General features: G+C 36.0%; 3 protein-coding genes and 2 long non-coding RNA genes across 6 annotated transcripts; 2 read left to right on the forward strand and 3 right to left on the reverse strand.

The window, feature by feature from the left end:
- Nucleotides 1–2,532: 2,532 nt before the first annotated feature.
- Nucleotides 2,533–3,266, reverse strand: LOC148788721 (uncharacterized). Its single transcript, XR_016064878.1, has 2 exons — nt 2,965–3,266; nt 2,533–2,845 (listed from the first exon to the last, which is right to left on the reverse strand). It is a non-coding gene; the product is annotated as an uncharacterized LOC148788721 (long non-coding RNA).
- A 1,188-nt stretch (nt 3,267–4,454) lies between these two features.
- LOC105157624 (uncharacterized) lies at nt 4,455–6,001 on the forward strand. Its single transcript, XR_847460.3, has 4 exons — nt 4,455–4,613; nt 4,772–4,827; nt 5,498–5,539; nt 5,631–6,001. It is a non-coding gene; the product is annotated as an uncharacterized LOC105157624 (long non-coding RNA).
- Nucleotides 6,002–6,554: 553 nt separating this feature from the next.
- LOC105157625 (uncharacterized) lies at nt 6,555–8,547 on the reverse strand. The gene is made up of 2 exons (XM_011074044.3): nt 8,143–8,547; nt 6,555–6,944 (listed from the first exon to the last, which is right to left on the reverse strand). Exons 1-2 carry the CDS (start codon nt 8,395–8,397, stop codon nt 6,759–6,761), a joined length of 441 nt encoding a protein of 146 aa, XP_011072346.1. The 5' UTR covers nt 8,398–8,547; the 3' UTR covers nt 6,555–6,758.
- A 213-nt stretch (nt 8,548–8,760) lies between these two features.
- Nucleotides 8,761–13,226, forward strand: ESP1 (hydroxyproline-rich glycoprotein family protein). 2 transcript variants are annotated; one of them, XR_002286733.2, is made up of 7 exons: nt 8,761–8,959; nt 9,108–9,185; nt 10,249–10,287; nt 10,363–10,929; nt 11,018–11,106; nt 12,586–12,759; nt 12,860–13,001. XR_002286733.2 is itself a non-coding variant. In XM_011074045.3 (7 exons), the coding sequence occupies exons 1-7, from the start codon at nt 8,867–8,869 to the stop codon at nt 12,983–12,985; spliced, it is 1,170 nt and encodes a 389-aa protein (XP_011072347.1). In that variant the 5' UTR covers nt 8,763–8,866; the 3' UTR covers nt 12,986–13,226. The 2 variants fall into 2 exon arrangements, 1 of the variants encoding a protein (XP_011072347.1); XM_011074045.3 differs by having other exon boundaries at nt 8,763–8,959; nt 11,014–11,106; nt 12,860–13,226.
- A 1,694-nt stretch (nt 13,227–14,920) lies between these two features.
- Nucleotides 14,921–21,413, reverse strand: EMB1865 (CRS1 / YhbY (CRM) domain-containing protein). The gene is made up of 9 exons (XM_011074046.3): nt 20,503–21,413; nt 18,932–19,394; nt 18,724–18,854; nt 17,701–18,039; nt 17,169–17,325; nt 16,773–17,065; nt 16,578–16,637; nt 15,649–15,711; nt 14,921–15,440 (listed from the first exon to the last, which is right to left on the reverse strand). The coding sequence occupies exons 1-9, from the start codon at nt 21,334–21,336 to the stop codon at nt 15,315–15,317; spliced, it is 2,466 nt and encodes an 821-aa protein (XP_011072348.1). The 5' UTR covers nt 21,337–21,413; the 3' UTR covers nt 14,921–15,314.
- Nucleotides 21,414–22,070: the final 657 nt, after the last annotated feature.

The following is a 22,070-nucleotide window of genomic DNA, read 5'->3' on the forward strand; positions in this document are numbered from 1 at the left end:
TGTTCTTAACTCATTCAATTGTCCAGTAGTCGGTAAATAGTAAGTCAACCGGCCAAAATTTTTATTTGTACTAATTTATAAGAATAATTGCGTTTACATCTCTGATTTATGATTTATTTATATAATTTATTTTTTTTATAATTACAGAAATTATTCTTAGCAGCAATAAAATAAGGATAGTTTGTGTAACGATGTTAATAATTTTAGGGTGAGTGTAAGTTTTTAAAAAAGTAAGGGGTTGTTTCTGTAAATGATAATGATATTTTGATAGGTATATGTGTAATTATCTAAAAGATAGGGATGATTTATATAAATATATCATAGATCAAGAGGTGTAAATGTAATTATTCCTAATTTATATATAATCCCTACAAGCCCGAAGGTTTAATTTAATTCTAAAATTTTATTTTATAAAATCATTAAAAACATATAAACGACAAAACATTAAGTGACGACAATAAAAATATTATTGTCATTTAAAATTTATCTTCCATGACAACTTTAAAATTATCACTTAATATTTTGTTATTAATATTATTTGAAGTTATAATCAGTATTATAAACTTATAATACTGTTTTCGTTCAACTCAATGAGGGGTTCGAGTCACACCAAATGTGTGGGTATTGATTTACTTTGGTAGTAGTTTAAGTGTCTTGTTATACTAGGTTGCTTTTTTTTTTTTACTAGTAACGGTAGATAAATTATAATAACCCATCTGGATACGTTGAGTAATATCTCAACTCAACTAATATATCAATATGGCTAATTAATAACGATAAATAAATTACAACAACTCACATAAAACGAGACAAATGCTCACACATCCAATAGAACTTAAATCCCCTATCGCAAACTTGTTCATGAGACCTCTATTGTATCCTTAACTATTAGGTTAAAACATCATTGGTCAGTCACATTTGATATTAGTAAAAAAAATGACATATATTGATTATTGATAATTAAAGTTAATGATGTAACATAAAAAGAAATTATTAAAAAGAAAAATTTAAGAGAGTAAATCGTGTCTTGTACTTTACATCAAATTTCACAAAGAAAATTTATTGCAAGAGAAGACTAAGACATTTTTAAATTTAAAAAACAAAACACAGAACAATAAATTTGGAGAAAGTAATTAAGCATTTATAGCAAGTGAATTAGAGACCAGAAGTCAACGAAATTGACATGATATTTCTTTCTTGACTTGTCCTCCTACATATTACGTACTAATCTAAACATACCCTGCCCATTTAGTACAATACTTTAAATTGAAAATTACGTATTTTAATATATCGTCCTTAATCAGGGATCTTCCCATCACAACATATAAATCCAACAAATTAATCCACAAGTCCAAAGCCTGTGTTGGAAACTGGGAAGTGGGTGGTGCTGGAACAGATAAGGAGAATGGATTATGCAACCACAGGGCCGGCCCAAAACGCATTGCCCCACAGCCCAAGGGTTGCAGCTAACCTTCCGACAAAGACATGGACAGATTCAGTTCAGACATCAAACGTAAACACTTGCCAAAGTGGAGATTTTAACGCTATATTATATACAATTCCTTGGCAAGCATGGGTGATGAGAGAGAGATGTTCATACGATACCACTCTGCATGATCTGCCTCCAAGTTCACTTGGTGTAACAAGTCGTGGACAGAGATTTTTCGATTGCATGATAACTCAGGTGAAAGGTGTGACAGACTATTTAATTAAGAATATGATTTTTATATTATTTAAGAATGGGATATGTTAGCTATTTAAATAGTAATTAGTTTATTATTTATGCAATTCTTGATCTAAAAATTTTAATATAAATTTTCGGACTACTTTTAATTCTTACATTAACTTTAAAAAATTATTTATATTATTTTTAAATATTAATTTTTATTATGGCATTACTGGTTTGATTACGGTTCACCCGACAATTGAACCAGTTTACTGTGATTCAATCAATTTTCCAATTCGATCAACTATCTGGGTTCTAAAACATTGCAATAATACAATAAATACTGGCAAATTCTATCACAAATCAAATTAACCCTAAATTAATCATAATATATGTTATAATTATTACCTATTAATTTATACATAATTAAGCAAAAGTATCTAATCACATTATGGCTGATATAATGCGTTTCGTATTTGATCCTCATATTTAAAGACTAAAATTTCACAGATCTGACCTGGAGAAATAGCGACATCTATATATTTTTTTCTTCCCTTTCTTGACGTTTTCACAAACCCATAATACAACGAAAAATTCTTATCCGAATTGGTGTGATCGAAAGAACTGAATCATGCAGCAAATATGATATATAGATCACGTTATTGATTTTTTTTTTTAAATTATACATAAATTACACGACAAGTATTTCATACTTATTATATAATTAATTTAAATTTGATCAAATCCAATCTGAATTAATATTTTACTAATACATTCGTCGTATTTAAATATAATATAGACATGCAATTAATTAAAGAGCATAAAAATAGAAGCCCCCCACCTCACACACACTCCAAAAAAGAAAATTAAGAAAAGACTTGTTTGGCACAAGATATCATTGGAAAAAAAGAGTGGAAGAATTTCTCTTCTTCATACAAAATAATCACAGAAACCAGATAATTTCCATCCTCTCTACCAAACACACCTCAAAAAGTGGATGAGAAATCGAAACAAAAAATTATCCGGCTCAAGCAACTCATGCTGAACAAACCGGTCCAAGTTGAGGTTCCTAGGAAGTACGCCACTGTAATACAAAACCGTGGCCAAAGTCGCCGCCGGCTGAGCCACCAACCACCCCATTGTCTTCGCCACCGACTTCACCATCACAGCCATAAAACGCTGCAAGAACAACATACGATTTCACCCATCAATTCACAATAATTAATACACGACTTTAGTCACTCATCAAGAAATCATAGAGACATAGTATATATATATATATACACACACGTAGATACCATGGATTATTAGAGTAGCTAGGGAAGAGAGGAGGTTGAAAACGTGCGTGTGTGTGTTTGTTTTGGTCCCGAAGAATAGAGGTTTTAAGGTGAGGAAACTATGTGCAATGTGACAAAATTAAGGTAGAAAGCGGGTTTAGGTGCAGCGCCATTAATTAACGAGAAAACATTGGGCGTGTATTGGCCTCGGACATATCGATGCTCTCAGCACTCAGCACACAGCACTCAGCAGTCTTAGACGTAGGGGTAAGAAGCGGAGGAAGAAACAAAGGACACGTGTGTGTGTTTGTATGTATGTGTAATTAATTTGATTTGTCTGTTTTTAATTTCCTAAAAATATTACATTTTTGTAGGGGGAATTTGGTGTTTATTGCCTTGCTACTCAAGCTATTATTAATTAATACAATCTTCCTTATAACCCTTTTCGTTTACGCTCCCTTTACGAGTTATTTGAGTGATATGATAACTTGATACTAAAGTCTGTGATAAATAAATTCAAAATTAATCATATATTGTTTATTTTGTGAAATTATAGGAGAGTTATTTTAGACAGTGACGTGTTTATTTGGTATGATATTCTATCGATGATCTTTTCACCTATACCGTTGTTTTTTATAAAGTATTCACTATGCTTGGTTTCATTTTTAACTTGTTTTGGTGTATTTTGTAGAGATAGAGAGAGAAAAATAAAGATAAATAAATACGTGTTAGAGATAGTGTGTATGTTTGGATTTGTTTTTGGAGATAATATAAAATAAGTATAGTATATTTGATGTTGTTTAGTGGGAGACAAAAACTACTGTTTATTATCAAATCATGTCTTATATATATTTATATATATGTATGAGTATGTATATATCTTTTTAGTTGTAGGGCTTATAATTAGTTAAGACTTATTTTGACCAAAAACAAATGAAGCACTATTTCAAAACATTTCAAAGCACTACCAAAACTTTCAAAACAAATCAAGGCAAATATTGCCCATGTTTTAGCCCATATCAGAAATGGCCAAAAATGCAACCAAACATTATGATTAATTTTTATTGATAAAATATTATGCGTTTAATTACTGACAAATTAAAATGATTTTACAAAGATAAGCTTTTGTCGAAATTATATTTTGCTATATGTTTAGACAATATTTTATTTATTTATTTTTAATTATAACATCACTTACATGACTTTATTTTTCACATAAACTATTGTTTTTGCATTCTAATTTTTAGATAAATAAAATTGTTTAATTTAAGTAACATATACTAATCGTATAGTATCATATAAATTTAATAATTTTGTATTGAAAAATATCTGTTTACCGTATCCGTATCCATACAATATAAACTTTAAAACACCGATTTGGAATTTGAGGAGCATACAAGAATTAATAGAAGTATGGGGGCGATAGTGCAATTTGCCTATTCTTAAATACCTTTTTTTCCCATTTGCTATTTATAGATGGACAAAATCGTAAATTTGGGTATTCTTTTCGCCAATATATGAATCAATATCCAGAGCTATCATACGCGCATCTATCAAAGACATATTCCGCTATTGGGTTAGGGCTCTCTCCTTTTTCCATCGTTCGAAGCCTCTCTTTGCGATCACCGCGAAACCCTAACCCTAGAATTCGACAATGTCTAGCAAGCAAGGTAATTGCGCATCACGAACTGTGCTGATTTTCTCTTTATAAATTTGTTCGGCGATTTCTTTCTTTTTCTTCCTTTTTTTTGGGTGTGTGTGTGTGTGGCAAAAAGAGCTGAAATTTGTTGATTTATGTGTATTCTCATGCTTTTCGGTCTTGAAACAGGAGGGAAAGCGAAGCCTTTGAAGCAACCTAAGGCCGAAAAGAAAGAGTACGACGAGGTATTTCTGGATTAGAATTGCGGTTGTGATCCGCCTCCGGAATTAGCAGGAATATGGTTGTTTGGAATGGTGATGTTTGTGTGTATATATATGTGATTATTATCTTCTTTTGTGTTTGATGATGGATGAATTATTTGTATATCTATTTTCATACGTGGCGTCATGTGTGGTTGATCTGTCTGTCTATCTCCGTTCGGATCTGCTACATGTTGTGAACAATTGAGTTAGAACTTAAATATTAGACGAATTGTTGATGATTCTGTGGTACTGATCGGTTTTCTGCTTTAGTAGTTCCGTCCTATTGTAAGTCCTAGTTGATGAATCTCAATTGCTTAAAATGTTCTGATTTTGTTTGGACCAGAGATTTGAATGGAGGAAATTGAAAAGGAAAATTAAAATGAAAGAAACCATTATCTTTCTATCAATATTAAGCATTGCTTTAAAAGCTATGTAACTGGATATAACGAAAGTGGATGTGAATGATGCGAAATTTGAAATTTATACAAACAGAGAGAATTCTCATGCTGTTTTCCTCCAACATCCATGATATGGCTGGATCATTTATCAATCTGTATTTCTTCGATGATTTAATGGCTTCCTGGTGTAATTTCTCTCTTATCCAATTATCCGTATCTGTTTAGATCTTTTAAACGAATTTTGCATTTTTCAGATTGACAAGGCTAATATTCAAAAGAAAAAGGATGAAGAAAAGGTAAACTATATTTCTCCGAGGACTGCCGCTCCATATGATTTATTCGCCTGCCATCTGACTCTGATTATTGTTATTTTCTTATCCTTGGCAGGCTCTGAAGGAGCTCAAGGCAAAGGCTCAGCAGAAGGGAGCATTTGGTGGTTCTGGTCTGAAGAAAAGCGGCAAAAAATGAGACTTTCTGAAAAGCAAATGGTCTCGATTGCTCCATTCTTGTCATTGTGGTGTTGTGTTATTGTGTCCTCGAGTTCCTAGCATACAACTTAAATGTGTTAGCTTGTTATTGTCTGGTTATCAAGCTTCCAAAAGCTTTTCGATAAAAGATTTTCAGCTTTTTCTAATAGATGCATGATGCCTTTATTCTGCCTGTAATTTACAATATGTACCCCTTTCTGAAACGTCAATGGGTGGTTTCCATGTGTTCCTGGTAGTGAATTATCTTCAAAAGTTGATCTTTTATGAAAAGATGATCTTGTCAATGTGAATCCAATTACTACCAAACAGATTTCTGGTCGATATCAGAATTGAACTTTGAAGCGCTGAAGGGTTTTTGTTTGTTTTGCATTCCTAATCTGGGATCGGTTGTTTATCAAATTTTTAGATTTTTCTGAAAAGCTTCACAATGATTCCATCCAGCCATCAGTGCTGTTGGGTAGGAGGCTGAGACATTTTCACAATTGCTACAGAAATCACCCTTACGTTCCTATTTCCAGTGAAAGGAATTTCCCCTACAACATTGACACAATGCACTTTTTCCAATTCTTTCTTGCGTACAATTTCTACATGGTATATAACAGGAAAAAGGCTCTTTAACGTAATCTTCATTGATACTAGCGACAGTGCTACTAAAACCCACAATCACCTAGATTAGGAGATAGCTATGACATTAGAAACACTATACCATTGTTCCAAAATCAATTGAAGATGACAAATGAGAAGGCCAGTCGCTAAGAAATTGGAAAAATAACCCACAGCAAAATTTCAGAATCACATAATCAAAAGAATCTAGCAAAAATCGGAGTACTAAACCTCATTGCTCACTGAAATTGAACAAAAGTAAGTTGTCTACAATAGGATCCGGATCCTGCATAACATTCAACTATATATCTCATATCCATTGTGAGACTCAAAACAAAGACGGCGTGATTTCTACCAGTTGCACCACGTAAAGCCATCTAATATCTCATGTTAGAGCCTCTCTTCAAATGCAAAATGATCAATGCTACTGCTCTGGCTTGTCTGGATCCTCCTCCTCAGGATTTTCCTCTTCTTCTTCTTTCTTCTCTTCTTCCTCTTCTTCATCTTCTTCTGGAGGATCAGCTGGCAGCGGTGGGGGTAATGGAGTTTTCATTGGGCTGAACTGAGGGAAAATGTCAGGTCTCCTTCCAGGCTTCGGCCTTTCCCACTCCTGAAACAATAGATAAGGACCTAGATTCAAATTGACTGGCGCAACAACCCCCCTATGGAAAAATTTTGAGGTGAAAACAGCTTCCTGCTCATCCATGCAGCTTTATTGAATAACTAAACATCTAGTATCCTTATTAATATCTCAATCTATATGCAGAAATATTGATGTAACCATAAAACACCAAAATGCAGTACTAGCAGGACTCTGAAAAAGACATTTCACCACTTGTAAAAGCCCAAATGACAGTATCACATCAAAGTCCAGCTCTCATTCCACGCCATTCAGCACATACATTCACCAAACTTGAGAAAGATTTATACGTTAGGTACGCAGAATTAGGGGAAGAACAAGCCTCACTTATTTATGCAGGTAAGAGCAAACCGTAAGAAGTGATAACATAAATAATTCATACTGAATGCATGGGAATCAATTTCTAACAGCCACAGATTCTGTTACTTTATATAGATTATACACCCTGCTGTGAATCATAGAATTTGGATAATCAAAATCATCTAGTCATCATACAAATACGAGCTGACATCCTTTTTGAATGGTTAAAGAGGCTTACGTCAGCTAGCACACCTCGAAAACCCCCACCCCCCCTTCCCACCCTCCCAATGAATTAACAATACATGTTCAATGTAGAATTGGTAGCTAGCTGCCTCACAATTATTTCTTATGCAAACTCATCTTCATGGTCATCAAATTCTTATGCCCTCTGTCTCAAATTGAAGTTGCTGATATCAAAACTGCACCACAAGGAGATATTCAGTCATTTTTCCTTCAAACATAGGCTGCAAGGACTACGGATCACCTTCTAGTAGTTAGTTAATCAACTGGATGCAAATTACAAGTACCACTGAAGTTCGCAATTAGGGAAAAAAGATTCCCCACAAGGATATCCTATTCACTGATTTTCAGCTTTTCAACAATTTTTATATTCAGTTTGTACATAGTCTCTCACTCTTCTTCCAGTTTCCAGCATCCTTCATCAGCTTAATTCTCTCTACACTCATAACTTAGTCTAGAGATAAACAGGATTAAAACTGAAGACTAATCGGTAAATTCCGAATCCAATTTACCGCATTCAGTAAATTCATCAAGACTCCCTGTGCAAATACGAGAATTAAAGAAAAAAGACACGACAAAAGCCACGAGAAAAATGAAATTGTCGCAAAGAAAAGGGGGAAAAACTTACGATTGGAAAATCAAGAGGAGAACGGCGAGTCATCTTCTCTTCTTCCGGAGCCATACCCACAATCCATGACCTCCGCCGGCCACGCGTCACGCTCGCGGTATGGGTTCTATAGAAACAATTCAAAGGCGGCAGCAGAGAACAGGTGTTTGAAGAGGAGGCCCTAAATGTGGATGAGGTTAAAGGAGGCGAGGCGGCTAAACCCGCCGTTGTCGGGGTACAAGCTGATAGAGAGATGGATAGGGACTGATACGCCATCGTGGTGGCGCGTGAAAGTGCGTGGTATCGTTTTTCGGGGTCTGCTGTAGCTCCTATCAACGAACGTCCACCAAATATCCACTCGCCCACCGCCACAGAGAGACAGAGGAGTTAGAGGGAGAGAGCGCGACAGAGAGAGAGAGAGAGAGAGTCTCGATTCACGAATCACCAGTCCAAATATGAGACGGATCTGGATACGGATCCAAACTTGCCAGAATTGGGCTCATTAACATTTTTGGGCTGGGTTTTTAACGATAGTTTGGAATGTAACTCTTATTGGGCCACATGAAGCCCACTATTGAGGCCCAAATCTTTTTTTGTTTTGTTCGAATTCTTCAACTTCCGATTTTCCGAAACATTGTTCAACCAAACAAGCCCTAAAGGCATTAGGCAATTCTTTGTCTATATGCACTCCATTGCTCTCGCTCTTTGAAAATATATTGGGCGTGGGGGTTGCAGCAGAAAAAGGATGGCGGGAAAGCAAGTCGCCGGCGACGGAGTACCACCGAGCCTCGCCGGCATGTCTAGAAACCAGCTCTATGAAATTATGTCTCAGATGAAGGTGCAAATTCTAATTCTAATAAACGCTATTTACACTCGCATTTGCACAAACACATACATTGATTTACTTTTTTCCTACTCCGCGAGTTTGTGCATGAACTCGTTATTGGAAGATTGAAGCTTGAAAATTGGAATTGTGGTGCGTGCAGACGTTGGTAGAGCAGAACAAGCAACAAGCGAGGCAAATTCTTATTCAAAATCCAGTTTTGACTAAAGCTCTTTTTCAGGTTTGTTTTAATTTTGGGGTTTTGATTTGTGCAATGGAATCTTTGTTTTTCATTTCTCTCGGTGAAGGGAGCCGGCCTATTTACTTATTTCTTCTGTATGTTAGGGTTTTCTGTGTGCTTAAATTAATGTGTGCTTACAGTTATATTGGATTTTTCTAAATTGTCATGAAAGAGAGAAAAATCGAACCAAAAGGTTTCCATCTCGTACCATTGTGGAACTTTTAGTTGGGTAATCAATCGACATCGGAATATTGTAGGAAAATGAGATAGATATCCTGATTTGCAGTCAAGTAGCATTGAATCTTGGGTGGTGATTAGCGGTAGTTAGGAAGCAGTTTTGATCCACTAAGATGATATGGACACTGATGCTTTTGGTTCAGTGATTAGTTTTTTCCTTACATTTGTCCTCACAATTTATCAATCACAATGTTTAATATAGTTGATCTATAAACATACTATACTTAAAATATATCAGAGCATGCCAGGTTGAGATAAGGAACTATTTGGATATTAGTTCATTGTTGACTTCACTATTCTGATGAAAGGAAAGAAAAGGAATAGAAACTCTTTTACATTATGCAAACAGGGGAAATAATATACTTCCATTTATATTTAGTTGATCATTTCACTGTGCAGACAGATGCCTAGCACAACATTAATCTCTAATTCATTAATATGAAAATAACTGGAGCTTCAGGATGCTAAGAAATAGAATCTAAGATTTTCTTAAAGGTCATAGAACATGCGGGAACTAGCACAATTTTTCCATCACTAATTGTTGCCAATTGTAAGTGGTTATGTACCTGGTCTTGAAGTTTCTTTTGTGGATTCAAGCATGATATTCCAACCTATCCACCTGGTTTGCCATATCTGGCTTTCAGTTTTTCAAAGATTTATACTAGGATTTTTTTACATTTAATGCTGAAAATGTTGAAACTATAGAGCTATCAATTTCATAATTCAGTATTGGGAGAACCACTATTTTTAACGATTTGTAACAGTTTTTGTGGAGAAAATGCTTTGGAAATATCTGACGTTTTCAATTCTGTCCTTTTTCTCATAGGCACAAATTATGCTTGGTATGGTGCAGTCCCCGCAAGCAGTATGCTCCTTTTCTCATTTATACCCATTTTGTTTATTTCCTGTAAACATTGCCTAATTTTTCTCCTTTGTTTAGACACCTACCATTTCATCAACAGCTTCACAAAATCCACAGCCATCAGCTATATCAAATCAGCAATCCAGTGGTCAGGCTGCTTCATCATTTCAGGGTCAAATTGGTCAGAACCAGATGAGGAAGCAGCAGCCAAACCAAATTATGGCATCAAATGCTCCGCCCCAACCTGCTCCTCCGCAAAACCCTCAACCCCAATCCATGCCTTCACATCCCTTACAACCGATCCAGCAACCTAAGGGTCATCTTGGTGCCCAATCAACACAAATGTCTGTGCCACAGTCTTCTCAAGTTCCTAATTTGACTCAGTTGCCACAGCATACTGCTTCACAGCCCCCCTCACTTCACCAGCCTCCTATGCCTTCAATGTCCACACAATCACAGCAACCAATGCAGAATACTGGCAGTCAGTATTTGCCACTACAACCGCCACTACAACCACCTCTACCGTCACAACCAAGACCACCAATGCCAGGTTTCCCTCACCAGGCTCATTCTCAGATGGGACCAAATTTGGGTTTTCAGCACCCTAGTGGACCACAGTTGCCTCACTCGCAACATATATTCCACGTGAGCTAAATACTGTATCTTCTAATATTTCTTTTCAACCTGCTTTATTTTGCTTTCAAAAAATTTAAGATTTATGTACTTCAGTCAGGTACAAAGCCTCCTGCTGGTATGGGGCCTTCATTTCCACAGGGCCAGCTGCCACTTCCTAATCAGCCTTTGCCCCCATCAGTTTATCAGGTTTTGTTTTTATGTTTCAATTGGTTCAATGCATATTTGTTTAGATAATTCTTTCTGGTCGGATTTACATCTATCACAATCTTAAAATCTGCCCAGTAATCTGTTGTTTCTTATGGATTCGTGAGAGTAATGTTTGTTTTTGCCCAATTGGTACATGGTGGGTTATGGTTAATTCTTGCTTGCATGCTTATAGGTTCTGGCCCCTACAGCCTTAGATTAAAGATTTGCATCCAAACTCAGTCAGTAAGAGTGCAGCTATTGATTCACATGTTTGTTCAATAGGAAATAATCTCCAGAATAGTTGATTATATTCTTAGGAAGTTGACGGTAATTAGGTTGAACTGAGATCATGTTTTACCAGGACGAGATGAGGATAAATAATTGAGATAAGATTTCTTTCAATGTGATAGAATTTATTGCTTCATTTCGAAATTCACTTTTATTTATTGAGGAACTGGAAGTGTAATCAAATGGAAATATTTTTTTAACATCCCCCCTTTTCTTTTTCCTGGCAGTAGCAGATTGCCAGATCCTTTTAAGAAGCCAAAACATCATCAAATTTATGCTGTGATCTTTATAGTTTATAGGTTTATTTAAAATTTTCTGTTACAGTTGTCTAATGTTATGGAAGTCAATATGTTGATGGAATATTGTGGTGGTGGATATGTTTAGGCAATAAAATACTTTTCCTATTCATCAAACTGTGGCAGCTGCACTTGAATATGACTTTACTCAAATGGAAGATGATTATTGCAGCTCATACCATAAGGTCCATAACTTGTGCCCCCTTCTGAATAAGCCCAAGTACAAGTGTTCTCACCCCTCATAATCCAGATTACCAGAATGGGAAATGAGAAAATTGTGGGCCTGGGGCTAGGTTCTACTATATATGTTCATTCCCAGGGCCCTATGATGGTGCCAACTTTATATTGTCTTGTTATTTAATCTTAGTTGCTTAGTTTTGTTTATTGCGTTTTTTGCCCGCGTGTTGAAGAATGTGGAGCTGCTCCTTCATTCATCTATACAACAATGATAAATTTTCTTATGTTGTAACTGTGAAGTTGGGTGGTTCACCCAATTATATTATCAAATCAGATTCCTTTCTCCCAATTAATTCCTATTTTGACCTAGCATCCCGTTGATCATCTGCCTATTTTTCATGTTGAGTGAACATTTTGAATCATGAAATGGTTATCTTCTGCAGCTTTTGACAACCTTGCTTTGCATATGCCCTTTTGGCAATGATGATTGAACTTCTTGCGCTAAGCATGTGGAAACACTACTTTTCCACAGATTTGTATGCATGATCTGACTGTGTTGCTTAGCAATACTTCTGATCGATCTAATTTCATGGATGATGAAAAAGACATTTACCTAGAATATGCTTTTAGTTGTTGGGATCAACTTTTGAGCATTTACTTGCGTCTATGTGATGATTTTGGCTTGACAACTAAATGATAGTATTCTTGTGGATTCCAGGGGGGAAGTCCTCACTTGGGAATGGATTTCAATCAAGCTGGAAGCTCCAAGCAAACAGATAGAGGATCCAATTGGACACCAGGGCTTTCTGAAAATGCAATAATCCAACCCCCGGGGCCACCATCATTTGCTGGTCAGGTGGGTCCCAGCAACCAGCCTCCTCGAGGACCACCGGTAAGTTAATCTTGCTTTCTGTAATTTTTGTCTGTATCTTGGGAAACAGGGGTATCAGTTTCTCCCTCAGATTGATAATCCAGTCTATTCGATTGTGCAGTTGACTCCTGAGATGGAAAAGGCGTTACTGCAGCAGGTTATGAGTTTGACTCCAGAACAGATCAATATGCTTCCCGCTGAACAAAGAAATCAAGTTCTTCAGCTGCAGCAAATGCTTCGCCAATGAAAAATGTGTTGTAGATGCAGTTATTCCTACTTTTCAGCGTCTACATCATCTTTTGGAAACCTCTATCTCCTTTTGATCTAGTTGTAATTCTTTATATGGCATTAAGGACAGCTTCTTACATGATTTCTTTCGCACTCTCTTTTTTTCTTTTTGACTTATAATTTGCGTTAGGATTCCTGTGCAGCTCTCATATGTTTTTTATGTGAACTATTCTAGTATGGGATGAAAGCTCCGTGTTACATGTTGGGGGTGTTTGCCAAAATTTCTACTTTTGAAGAAGTGATTTTATTAGAAAAAGTTGGAAGTTGTAGCATAATGAAAAATATGTAGTGTTTGGAAAAAAAAGTGAAAATAAGATGAAAACTAAATTAGGTAGTGTTTGTAAAAAAAAAATTTAATTGGTTAAAGATTATTTTGTCCATATGTATTAAAAATGATATTATGTTTAATATTTGAACTTGTCTTGTGAAACAATAATATTTTTTTCACAAAAAATAATAAATTTTATTGCAATTAATATATTTCATATTTAATTGTACAAATATTTGTTATTTATATTATTAAAATATTAAATATTAATGAAAAAAATGAAATATTTAATTCAGTAATGTTTCCACAATAAATAATATTGTGTGATTGCCAAAAAATATATTTTTTAATTAATCATAGCAATTTTATTTATATTTTTGTATGATATAGGAAATGATATCCACAATATAGAAAATAAAATATAAAATGTTAAATATTTGAAATTATAAATTTTGTTAGTGATAAATTATTCAAATTATATGAAAATTCTAACATCAACTTTAGATGAGCAATTTTAAAAATAAATTAAAAGGGTAAAATCGAAATAAGATTCTTATATGGAGGGTAAAATAGTCCAAAAAAATTAAATTTATTTAAAAAAAGCCAAAGCAGATAAAAACACCCTCCAATGTGTTTTGAACTTTTGGACTAAAAGTGCATTTTATAGCAATTTCGAAAACAACAGAAGTGAGCATTCCAAACACTTTAAAATATTTTTTTGAGATTAAAAATTAAAAAATACTTTTATGAAACTCGTGCAAATACTTCCTTCGTAGTTAATGCGTCTGCAGGCTGTATAATTATGTTCAAGGTTATTCTAGGGCCATTCTATGAGAATGAATCATGGTCTTTTCTTTCTAGAACTGGCTCAGAGCCTTTTTCTTTCGGAGTTATTTGATTAGATATTACAACTAAATCCTTGAACTCGTGTTGTTGTGAACAAACGCATGCATTGTTTGCCTGGTCCTTATGAACTAATGAATTGTTCTACACTTCTGACTTGGTCAGCTTATCATCATGATGGATGATCATGAACTTTTTTCTTCTGATTATTACGAAGAAAAAAAAAAAAAGTTGGCATCTGAGAGTGAGATTTTGTATGTTTGGCCATAAAGAAAGATAAATTATGATAGACTGCTATGAGATTGTTATTTAGAATATTATAAATAGCCCTTTGAAATTATAAATATTTTGATAAATATCTTCTTGTGACAACTTATTATAGAAAAATATTTATTAGAGCATTTGTAATTTCAAAGATATTTATAAATTTTTAAAATAAAATGATATTTATAATTATGACAAACTTTAAAAAAAAAAAAACCCTTATAATTTACCCAAACTCTCAAGTATCAGCATCTAAACTCCATTTAATCATTGATCAAATTAACGCAAAGCATTAAGAACATTTAATTGGGTTTTGGACTGATCAACTTGCACGTTTGATTGGGTAATTAATGAAGTTAGGGATCTCAAACCATCATGAAATTGAACTATATTCTTGCACCATTAACCTTGCAAATAATGTCAAATCCTCATTTATCCAACCCACGAGCAATAGTTGCACGTATTCATGCTTCTCTGTAGGTTTAGCAGGTCCAGAGAGCAATGAATTGAGTGGTAGTGTTGGCAAGAAGTCAATAAAACTATAGTAACTTAATAATTCAAGTACAGAATTGGCTATCTACTTACAAGTGTAAGAGTTCGTCTTGCAATAAATAGGGAAACCAAATATACAAATTACAGCTTGAAGCTTATAGTGGCTTCTTAGTTGGAGTTATTATACAGGAGCACCTCATCGAACACCCAATCACGTACAGATTATTACTGTACACTGCTGCCCATGTGCAAAATCATAAACTTACATCGCAGTTGGCGCTTAATATGGCATCCAGCATCGTTGACTGTTTCTTGTGCTTGCTCTAGCTCTGCTGTCATCTTAGAATAGCTCACCGGGCATAGCTACTCGTCCAGATATTCCATGCTATGAGTTAACAAGAACACTGGTTGACACTTTTAGTCAGCCTGCTTTATGTGACAATAAATCTGTGTCTTCGAGACTAGAAAATTCAAAATCTTCATCATCCCCCCATTCATCCTCATCTTCGTCACCATCAGAAGCAATGCTTGAAGCGTCATCTTCACTCTGTACATGCGGAAAAGAAAATCATTTCATAGTCATCTGACGTATGTGTATGTATATGATCAATAACCTTTGAACCTGGTAGGGAGTTATATCCTATAAATGCTAAATGTGGACAATCAGAACCTTTTATGCAGCAACATCACGGCATACAATGTAAAACCAAGTGAATGTATGATTAAGTCTTTTAGGCATAAGCAAAGTAGCTTACTTCACTCAATTCTGAATCCTCCGAGTTCCAATGCTTGCTGTTCTCCAGATTTGCAGAATTGCCCTAATAGAATAATGATGGTGAAAGTAAAGCCTCAGAATGATCCCAAACATAAAAATAGCACATCAATGAAGCAGACATCACATTAAGATTTTCTCCATTCATCGTTATTATATCAACATCCCAGATATCCATCTTGGCATTTAGCTTGAGAGAATTAGTAATGGAGAATGAAAGGTGGTTAAGGGTAGCTGCAGATAAGTTGGTCTATGGCATATGTAAAAGAAACAACAATAAACCGGTAGCAGATTAGTGACGAATAGCGATTTTTCTCATAGAGCATTCCAATAAAGATGCATGTCTGCCAAAGAAAAACCAGAAGCCGTAGAAATTTGCAGAAAAAGCAAGTTGTCTAAGAATTTATGACATTAGAAGTCATCCAAGGGAGAGCGGGAAAGTACGACATTTTTTTGTTCTAATGGCTAAAATGGGTTCAAGAAGCAGGAAGCTCTGCCACTAACAGGAGCACGTAAAGAATATCATAATATTGTCCTGATCCAAGAAGCAAAGCCTCCTCAACAGATAGTACTAGGTTAAAGATTGCCAAAGAATTTTTGTCTGATTGCTTAGGTTCAAGAAGCATAAAACGGACCAAACTTTTGTTCTGATTGCTGAAACAGATTTGAGAAGCAGAAATTCCTCTACAGACAGGAGTAGGTCATGGATCTGATAATTTTCATTTTCAGAACGGAGGAATCCTCAAAGATAGATTGAAAAGGGAAGTTTTGATTATAATGCAAAAACCCAGTGACAAGTATCTCAAATTCAAAAAAGAGAAACAATGTGCACCATTATGATTAGGTGTATCTCAAATTCAAAAAAGAGAAACAATGTGCACCATTATGATTAGGTGGAGAAGTATAGCTTACAATTTCTTGCTTCATTTGCTCAATGGTTTTCTCCAGTTCAGATATGTGCTGACTGAGAGCCTACACAACAGTTTCAGAGATACACATTAGTATACAGATTTATGAGTAATTCAACAAAACCACTAGATCTAAAGCTCATGCTTTATTGAGATCATTAGTTAAGTTGGTATTAAAACTGCAACGAGAATGACTAACTTCATATCGCTGCAAGGCAACCCTACGCTTCAGTGCTTTTGCCTTAGTCAGCAGATTTCTTGGTCTCAGAGTGATAGGTCGCCGATAATTCTTGCCACGATAGTAAATCAAGGCATGGCCTTTTGGAACTCTTTCAATTGCCACTAGTATTCCACCACTCTCATATTCCAAAAGTCGTGCTGTTTCTTCAACAAAAGCAAGCTCTTTTTCCTTTGATATTAACTTTACAAGTTCTCTATGTTTCCAATGCAGGTGCATGTTCTCAATAACACCATCAAAAACGCCACGAATGCCTGGAAATTGGACATAAATAAAACATGACTTTATCTTTCAGTCAACATGTACTTCATGATAAATTCCTTTCATCAATTGTACTCTAAGATCAATAGAACTCACCAAGTGGCAAGTATGCTTTCATCCGTAATCCAACTCTACGATACATGACTCTTTCCTCATCTGTAATCGTCTCCTGGTCATCTGAAGGACTGACAGGAACCCAAGAAGCCACTATTTTAGATAGCAGTTTCTCTGCTTTGAGCTTCTTTGCCTGAGCCTGTAAAATGCATTCAGTCAATGGCATCAACAACTGAAGGTAGAAAACAGCATACGGATTAAAATAGGAACCTCCATAAGCATCAAGTGAATCTTTCACCTCATATATGAACCAGGGATTTGCTTTTTCTTATGAAGTCTGTAAAGTGACTATTTGACACAATATTAAATACAATAATGTGCTTAAGACAGTTGTTCAAACGTAATTGACTTTGGCATATTTATTACTGCAACATGAGGGGGCAGTTTAAGAAACATCAGATAATTAAGAGGGCTATTTCCTCATCATAAGACCAAAACTTGAAGGTAATACATGGTGATAAGATTAGTTTGCATCACATTCCAGTTCACCACACGTCAAATAAGACATACTCACAATGGCTATTTTATGTTCAAATCGTCTGATCACACGGTCACGCTTGGCTCTGGATGCCTCTTCTATCATCTTTTCATGTTCCTCAGCAGATATGTTAGTTCCCCACCGAGCCTGAGCCTCATAGAACTCTGCCAAAGTACCTGCCAAAGCTTCCTTCTCTTCAGCCACTGGCACTGCTACTGGTCCTCCCCGGACTTTCTCCTCAATATCTTGTATTTGTTTTGTCATTTCCTGTCTTTCTGCTAAGGCAGCAGCCACACTGGGAGAAAGAAAATCCTTTCCCCGGTACATAACTATGTAATATTTGTTTCTTAGAAGTAACACTCCCCCTGTTAATTTCTGCAACAGACCGAGGGCGAGAAAGAGGAGGAAATAAGTAACCAATTGCACTGATGTGCAATAATAAATATGAAGCTATAAACTGAAATCAAACATAAATTCCTGAAAACCATAGGCATTCAAGGATTCAGAATGCAAGTTTCTGGTGGATATCGTAACCACCCTAGATGACTTTAGTTTCTTGTCAATAATGTAATCATAATACCTCAACCTCAATAATTAGTCTCTCACTCAAGCACATCTAAAGCTTTCAGAAAATAATTGAAATGCATTTGACATGTCAACTTGTGTAAAAGTGCCTTGACCTGGATGGCAATAAACTGCTAACACTCAAGGGACAAAAGAAGGAGTCTAGTGGTATCAATTTTTTTTTAAGCGAATGCATCCAAATTAATCAGAAGGCAAGAAACCAGCATGCTGAAATAATTTTCCCTGTAAGAATGCCGAAAGCTGAGAAAGTCAAAAAGCATATGAAACAAACTGACTCTAAAAAATATTAAATAAACCACTGACAACACAGATTGTTCATGAATACGATTCTACTTGAATATACAGAAGGAAAATGTTCATCTCTAGATATCTTTTAGCCCCCTTGCACAACATTTATGGGAACGTATATTGCAGCAAAGAAGATAAATATCAGGAAAAGGGAATCCAACAGAGTGTACAGAGTAATTGGAATACCTTCAGTTCCTCAGCCATAATTTTGTTGTTAGTATTTTGGATTCCACGCTTCACAGCAATTTTTACAAGTAAACTTTTTTCCCAAAGCTTAATTATGGATATTGCTAAACCTTGATGATTTCTATTTCTTCCTGGAAGATTGAACAGAAGAAAAGATGTCAGAACAGATCTTAGTAAATTGAAACAACACAGAAAGAGGTAAACTTACCAAGAGCAAAATGGCAAGGAAGCGACTTAGCAAGCTTCCGTAAGTTAGTCATCTCGGCATTGGTTAGTCGTGGACGCATTCCAGCGGGAAGAAGTCTAAAAGGTGTCTTGTATCCAGGAATTGTCTGAGGAAGTAAATCAGCGTCAACAGGAAGCACACCTGTACCCCACCAATCTTCAAAGCGTGGACCTAAACCATCTAATAGCCGGTTGTATTCTGCTTCCTCTTCTGACATGCTTTCAGCACGGGCAGAGATAACTGGATTGGACTTCTCAATAACCGGACTTTTACCATCACTAGTTCTGGTGACCGAGTTGTCAAGGGAGGAAACATTGGGGACAAAAAGAGCATCATCCTCACTGTTCATTCTTTGCGGTTTTGAAATAGGGCCTTCATAGTTAGTTCCTCTAAACACCACCATAACACTTCCTGACCTCCATGTGACTAGGCCCCCTGTCCGGCGCTGATGAGAGAAAAGCAGTCAGCATTTAGGAACCTCATGTATATACTCCTACTTATTCAAGTAATAGTAAGAAATTTGGACCAATTTAGCAGGGCAGACAAATTTTGTCCCAACAGAACCTCTTTATCAGTTCACTCTAGGGCATCAATCCAAGTAATCCATACTCTTTTTCTTTTAGACTCAATTGTTTGCATTCAATAAAGTGAAATGATACTTCTACCTATCCAGTTTCTTTTGAATAAGTTATATAACACCTCCCTCCCCGCCGCTGCCCCATACATGCACACACCTCTTGTTATTCCTTTTTTATGATATTAATCACTAATGTACATCTAACAAGTTGAACTAAGACCCATTTCTATGTCTTCATCATATCCAAAGTATTAGTCAAATTAGCTAATCAATTTTGTGAACATCTCACAGGACTTGACAATGCTAACTGCTATTTGAGCAGATGACAGTGGATAATCACAACATATTATATCAATGTTCCAAACAGATAAGCGAACCAAGATTGAGTCATGAGCTACTGATCCTGAAGTTTGTCGTGTTTGATGTTACCATAACTCATATGTAATAGATTTTTCTGTTGAAAACAGAGAGCCACCTTAAGACTGGTCATTTGTATGTGTTTTATCTGATTTGACGACAGAGAATGCCCCAAACCTTGCACGGTAATAAACCCTCGGGTCACAACCAAAATGTTGTTAATTAACTTCTTATAATAGATAGTTAAATTAGTTGAAGTTCCAATTGCATATTCAACACCATGCAACAAACGTATCAAGGAGCTAATCTGAAAAAGATAAACAGAGGGGCATGACACAGTCTACATGAAGTTTGCTACTCTTTTTCACACCAGCTCAACCTTACTAACCTGAACACTCCTATCTATTACTAGATTTGCTCAAGAAGCAGCGACCACATCGTCCATCTCTAAAAGAGAATTTACATTACAGAAGGCACAGTTAATCAATCATATAAAACCACTGCCGCAACAACATTATCGACAAAGCTAATAAACGGCAGTTGCACTAGCTCTTCAAAATTAAAATCTTCAGAATCAAGACCATTAAGATTGACATTATTCAATACAGAACTCACCAACCTCAACTATCTCATGAGCAGTCTTCATATCATGCGCCAAGTCTTCATGAAACTTCAACCTTACCAGCTCAGATTTCCTCCACTTATCATGAATCTTCTCCAAAACAGCACCCGTGATTCCGGCCTTAGGCACATTCACCCTCTCCCTCAAAGTCATCCCCATTCTCCTCAACCTCCTCAGCTCCTCATCCTCTAAAGTCAGTTCGGCCAATGTAGGCGCTCGCATTGGCCGCTTCTTCACTGCCACTCTATCCTCATCCATTTCCTCATCCTCATTCACACCCCTCTCCCACGGCAACAACGAATCCGAATCATAATCATCATTTTCAACTAAAATCGTGTCCGGTCTAACCCAATCTCTCTTCAACAAGTCCCCCAGCTTTTCATCGCCGAATTCAACATTTGTAGAATCATGCAAGTTAGAATCAGCATTCTCCGAACTTATAGCTAGTCCACCTTCCCCTTCTTCTTCCTCTTCATCATCAGAACCTAAACCTAAATTCCGCAACCGGAGTACAATTCTATCAATTGCCGTGGTACCTCCCCGAATTGTTTCGGTTTTCGCTTCCGTATTTTTAACACCGGCTTTAGGAGGCGTCGGTGGCGCCGGAGGAGGGGAAGGCCATTTGTTGATCCAAGAAGAGGAACCAGAGGAGGAAGTTGTAGGCCTATTTGGGTTTTTGGAGGAAGTATTGGGTAATTTAGTGGAGCGGAGAGAAGAAGAGAAGGGTTTGAGGAGGAGGAGAGGAGAACGCAGCGGTTTACGGCGCGGGATAGAGAATGCTGATAGGAGGTGCGGTGGCAGTTCGGTTAATTTGGCCGTCGAGAGGGCCATTTTCGGCTGCTGAGCTTTCACTGATACTGAAAGTGAGAAGGCCTTGAAGAGGATGATGATAAGATTTTTTCCGGAAAAACAAAAAAGGAAAAGGCAAATTTCCGGATATTTTGATCTTCATTTTTGGGCCCACGTTCGGAAATCAAAAATCAAAGCCCAAACTTGGCTTGGTGACTTTGGGTTAGCCCAAAAATATTAACATTTGGGCCGATCCAGTCTATATAGTACAATGGATTCTGAAAAATATTTTATTTTTTTTTATGAAAAAAATAGTAAATTGCAATGGACTCCTGATTTGATAATTTTAAATACTTATTCATTATTAAAAAATTATAAGTACCACTTAAAATTAATGGACATATAATAAATACCTCCTACAACGATGAGGTATTTGTTAGATGACCGTTAATTTTGAGAAGGTATTTATAATTTTTCAAATAATTATAATTATGACAAATTTTAAGAAAATTCAATTTGGGCAACCATTGGTTCACGTGGCACCACTCGTGTGGGTCCTAGTTGAGTAGTTTTCTAAATACAAAGTGGGTCTAAACAAAATGGATTTTTGTGGCTTCTGTTAAGGAAGCCATTTTAAGGAAACATAGGAAGTGTTTATTTAAGCCTCAAACTGGAGGTCTCCTATCAATTCTTGAGTCAACATGATGTTAGAATACTTTTAACTATAATAACAAAAGGTGGTTATATCTGTCTATGTTTTAGGCATCATTCTAGTG

The sequence above is a fragment of the Sesamum indicum genome, linkage group LG3 (genome assembly GCF_026168435.1).
Source record: "Sesamum indicum cultivar Baizhima isolate 11 linkage group LG3, ASM2616843v1, whole genome shotgun sequence".
In the NCBI taxonomy this organism is placed as follows: Eukaryota; Viridiplantae; Streptophyta; class Magnoliopsida; order Lamiales; family Pedaliaceae; genus Sesamum; species Sesamum indicum.

Excerpts from the sequence above, each read along its gene's own strand:
- LOC105157625 (XM_011074044.3), bottom strand. The coding sequence starts at position 8,397 with ATGGCGTATCAGTCCCTATCCATCTCTCTATCAGCTTGTACCCCGACA. Across the intron at positions 6,945-8,142 it reads CTCCTCTTGATTTTCCAATC|GAGTGGGAAAGGCCGAAGCC; the intron begins GTAAGTTTTTCC and ends CTATTGTTTCAG.
- ESP1 (XM_011074045.3), top strand. The coding sequence starts at position 8,867 with ATGGCGGGAAAGCAAGTCGCCGGCGACGGAGTACCACCGAGCCTCGCC. Across the intron at positions 8,960-9,107 it reads AAATTATGTCTCAGATGAAG|ACGTTGGTAGAGCAGAACAA; the intron begins GTGCAAATTCTA and ends TGGTGCGTGCAG. Across the intron at positions 10,930-11,013 it reads ACTCGCAACATATATTCCAC|TCAGGTACAAAGCCTCCTGC; the intron begins GTGAGCTAAATA and ends TATGTACTTCAG.
- EMB1865 (XM_011074046.3), bottom strand. The coding sequence starts at position 21,336 with ATGGCCCTCTCGACGGCCAAATTAACCGAACTGCCACCGCACCTCCTA. Across the intron at positions 19,395-20,502 it reads CTGCTCATGAGATAGTTGAG|CGCCGGACAGGGGGCCTAGT; the intron begins GTTGGTGAGTTC and ends TTCTCTCATCAG. Across the intron at positions 18,855-18,931 it reads TCCTTGCCATTTTGCTCTTG|GAAGAAATAGAAATCATCAA; the intron begins GTAAGTTTACCT and ends TCAATCTTCCAG.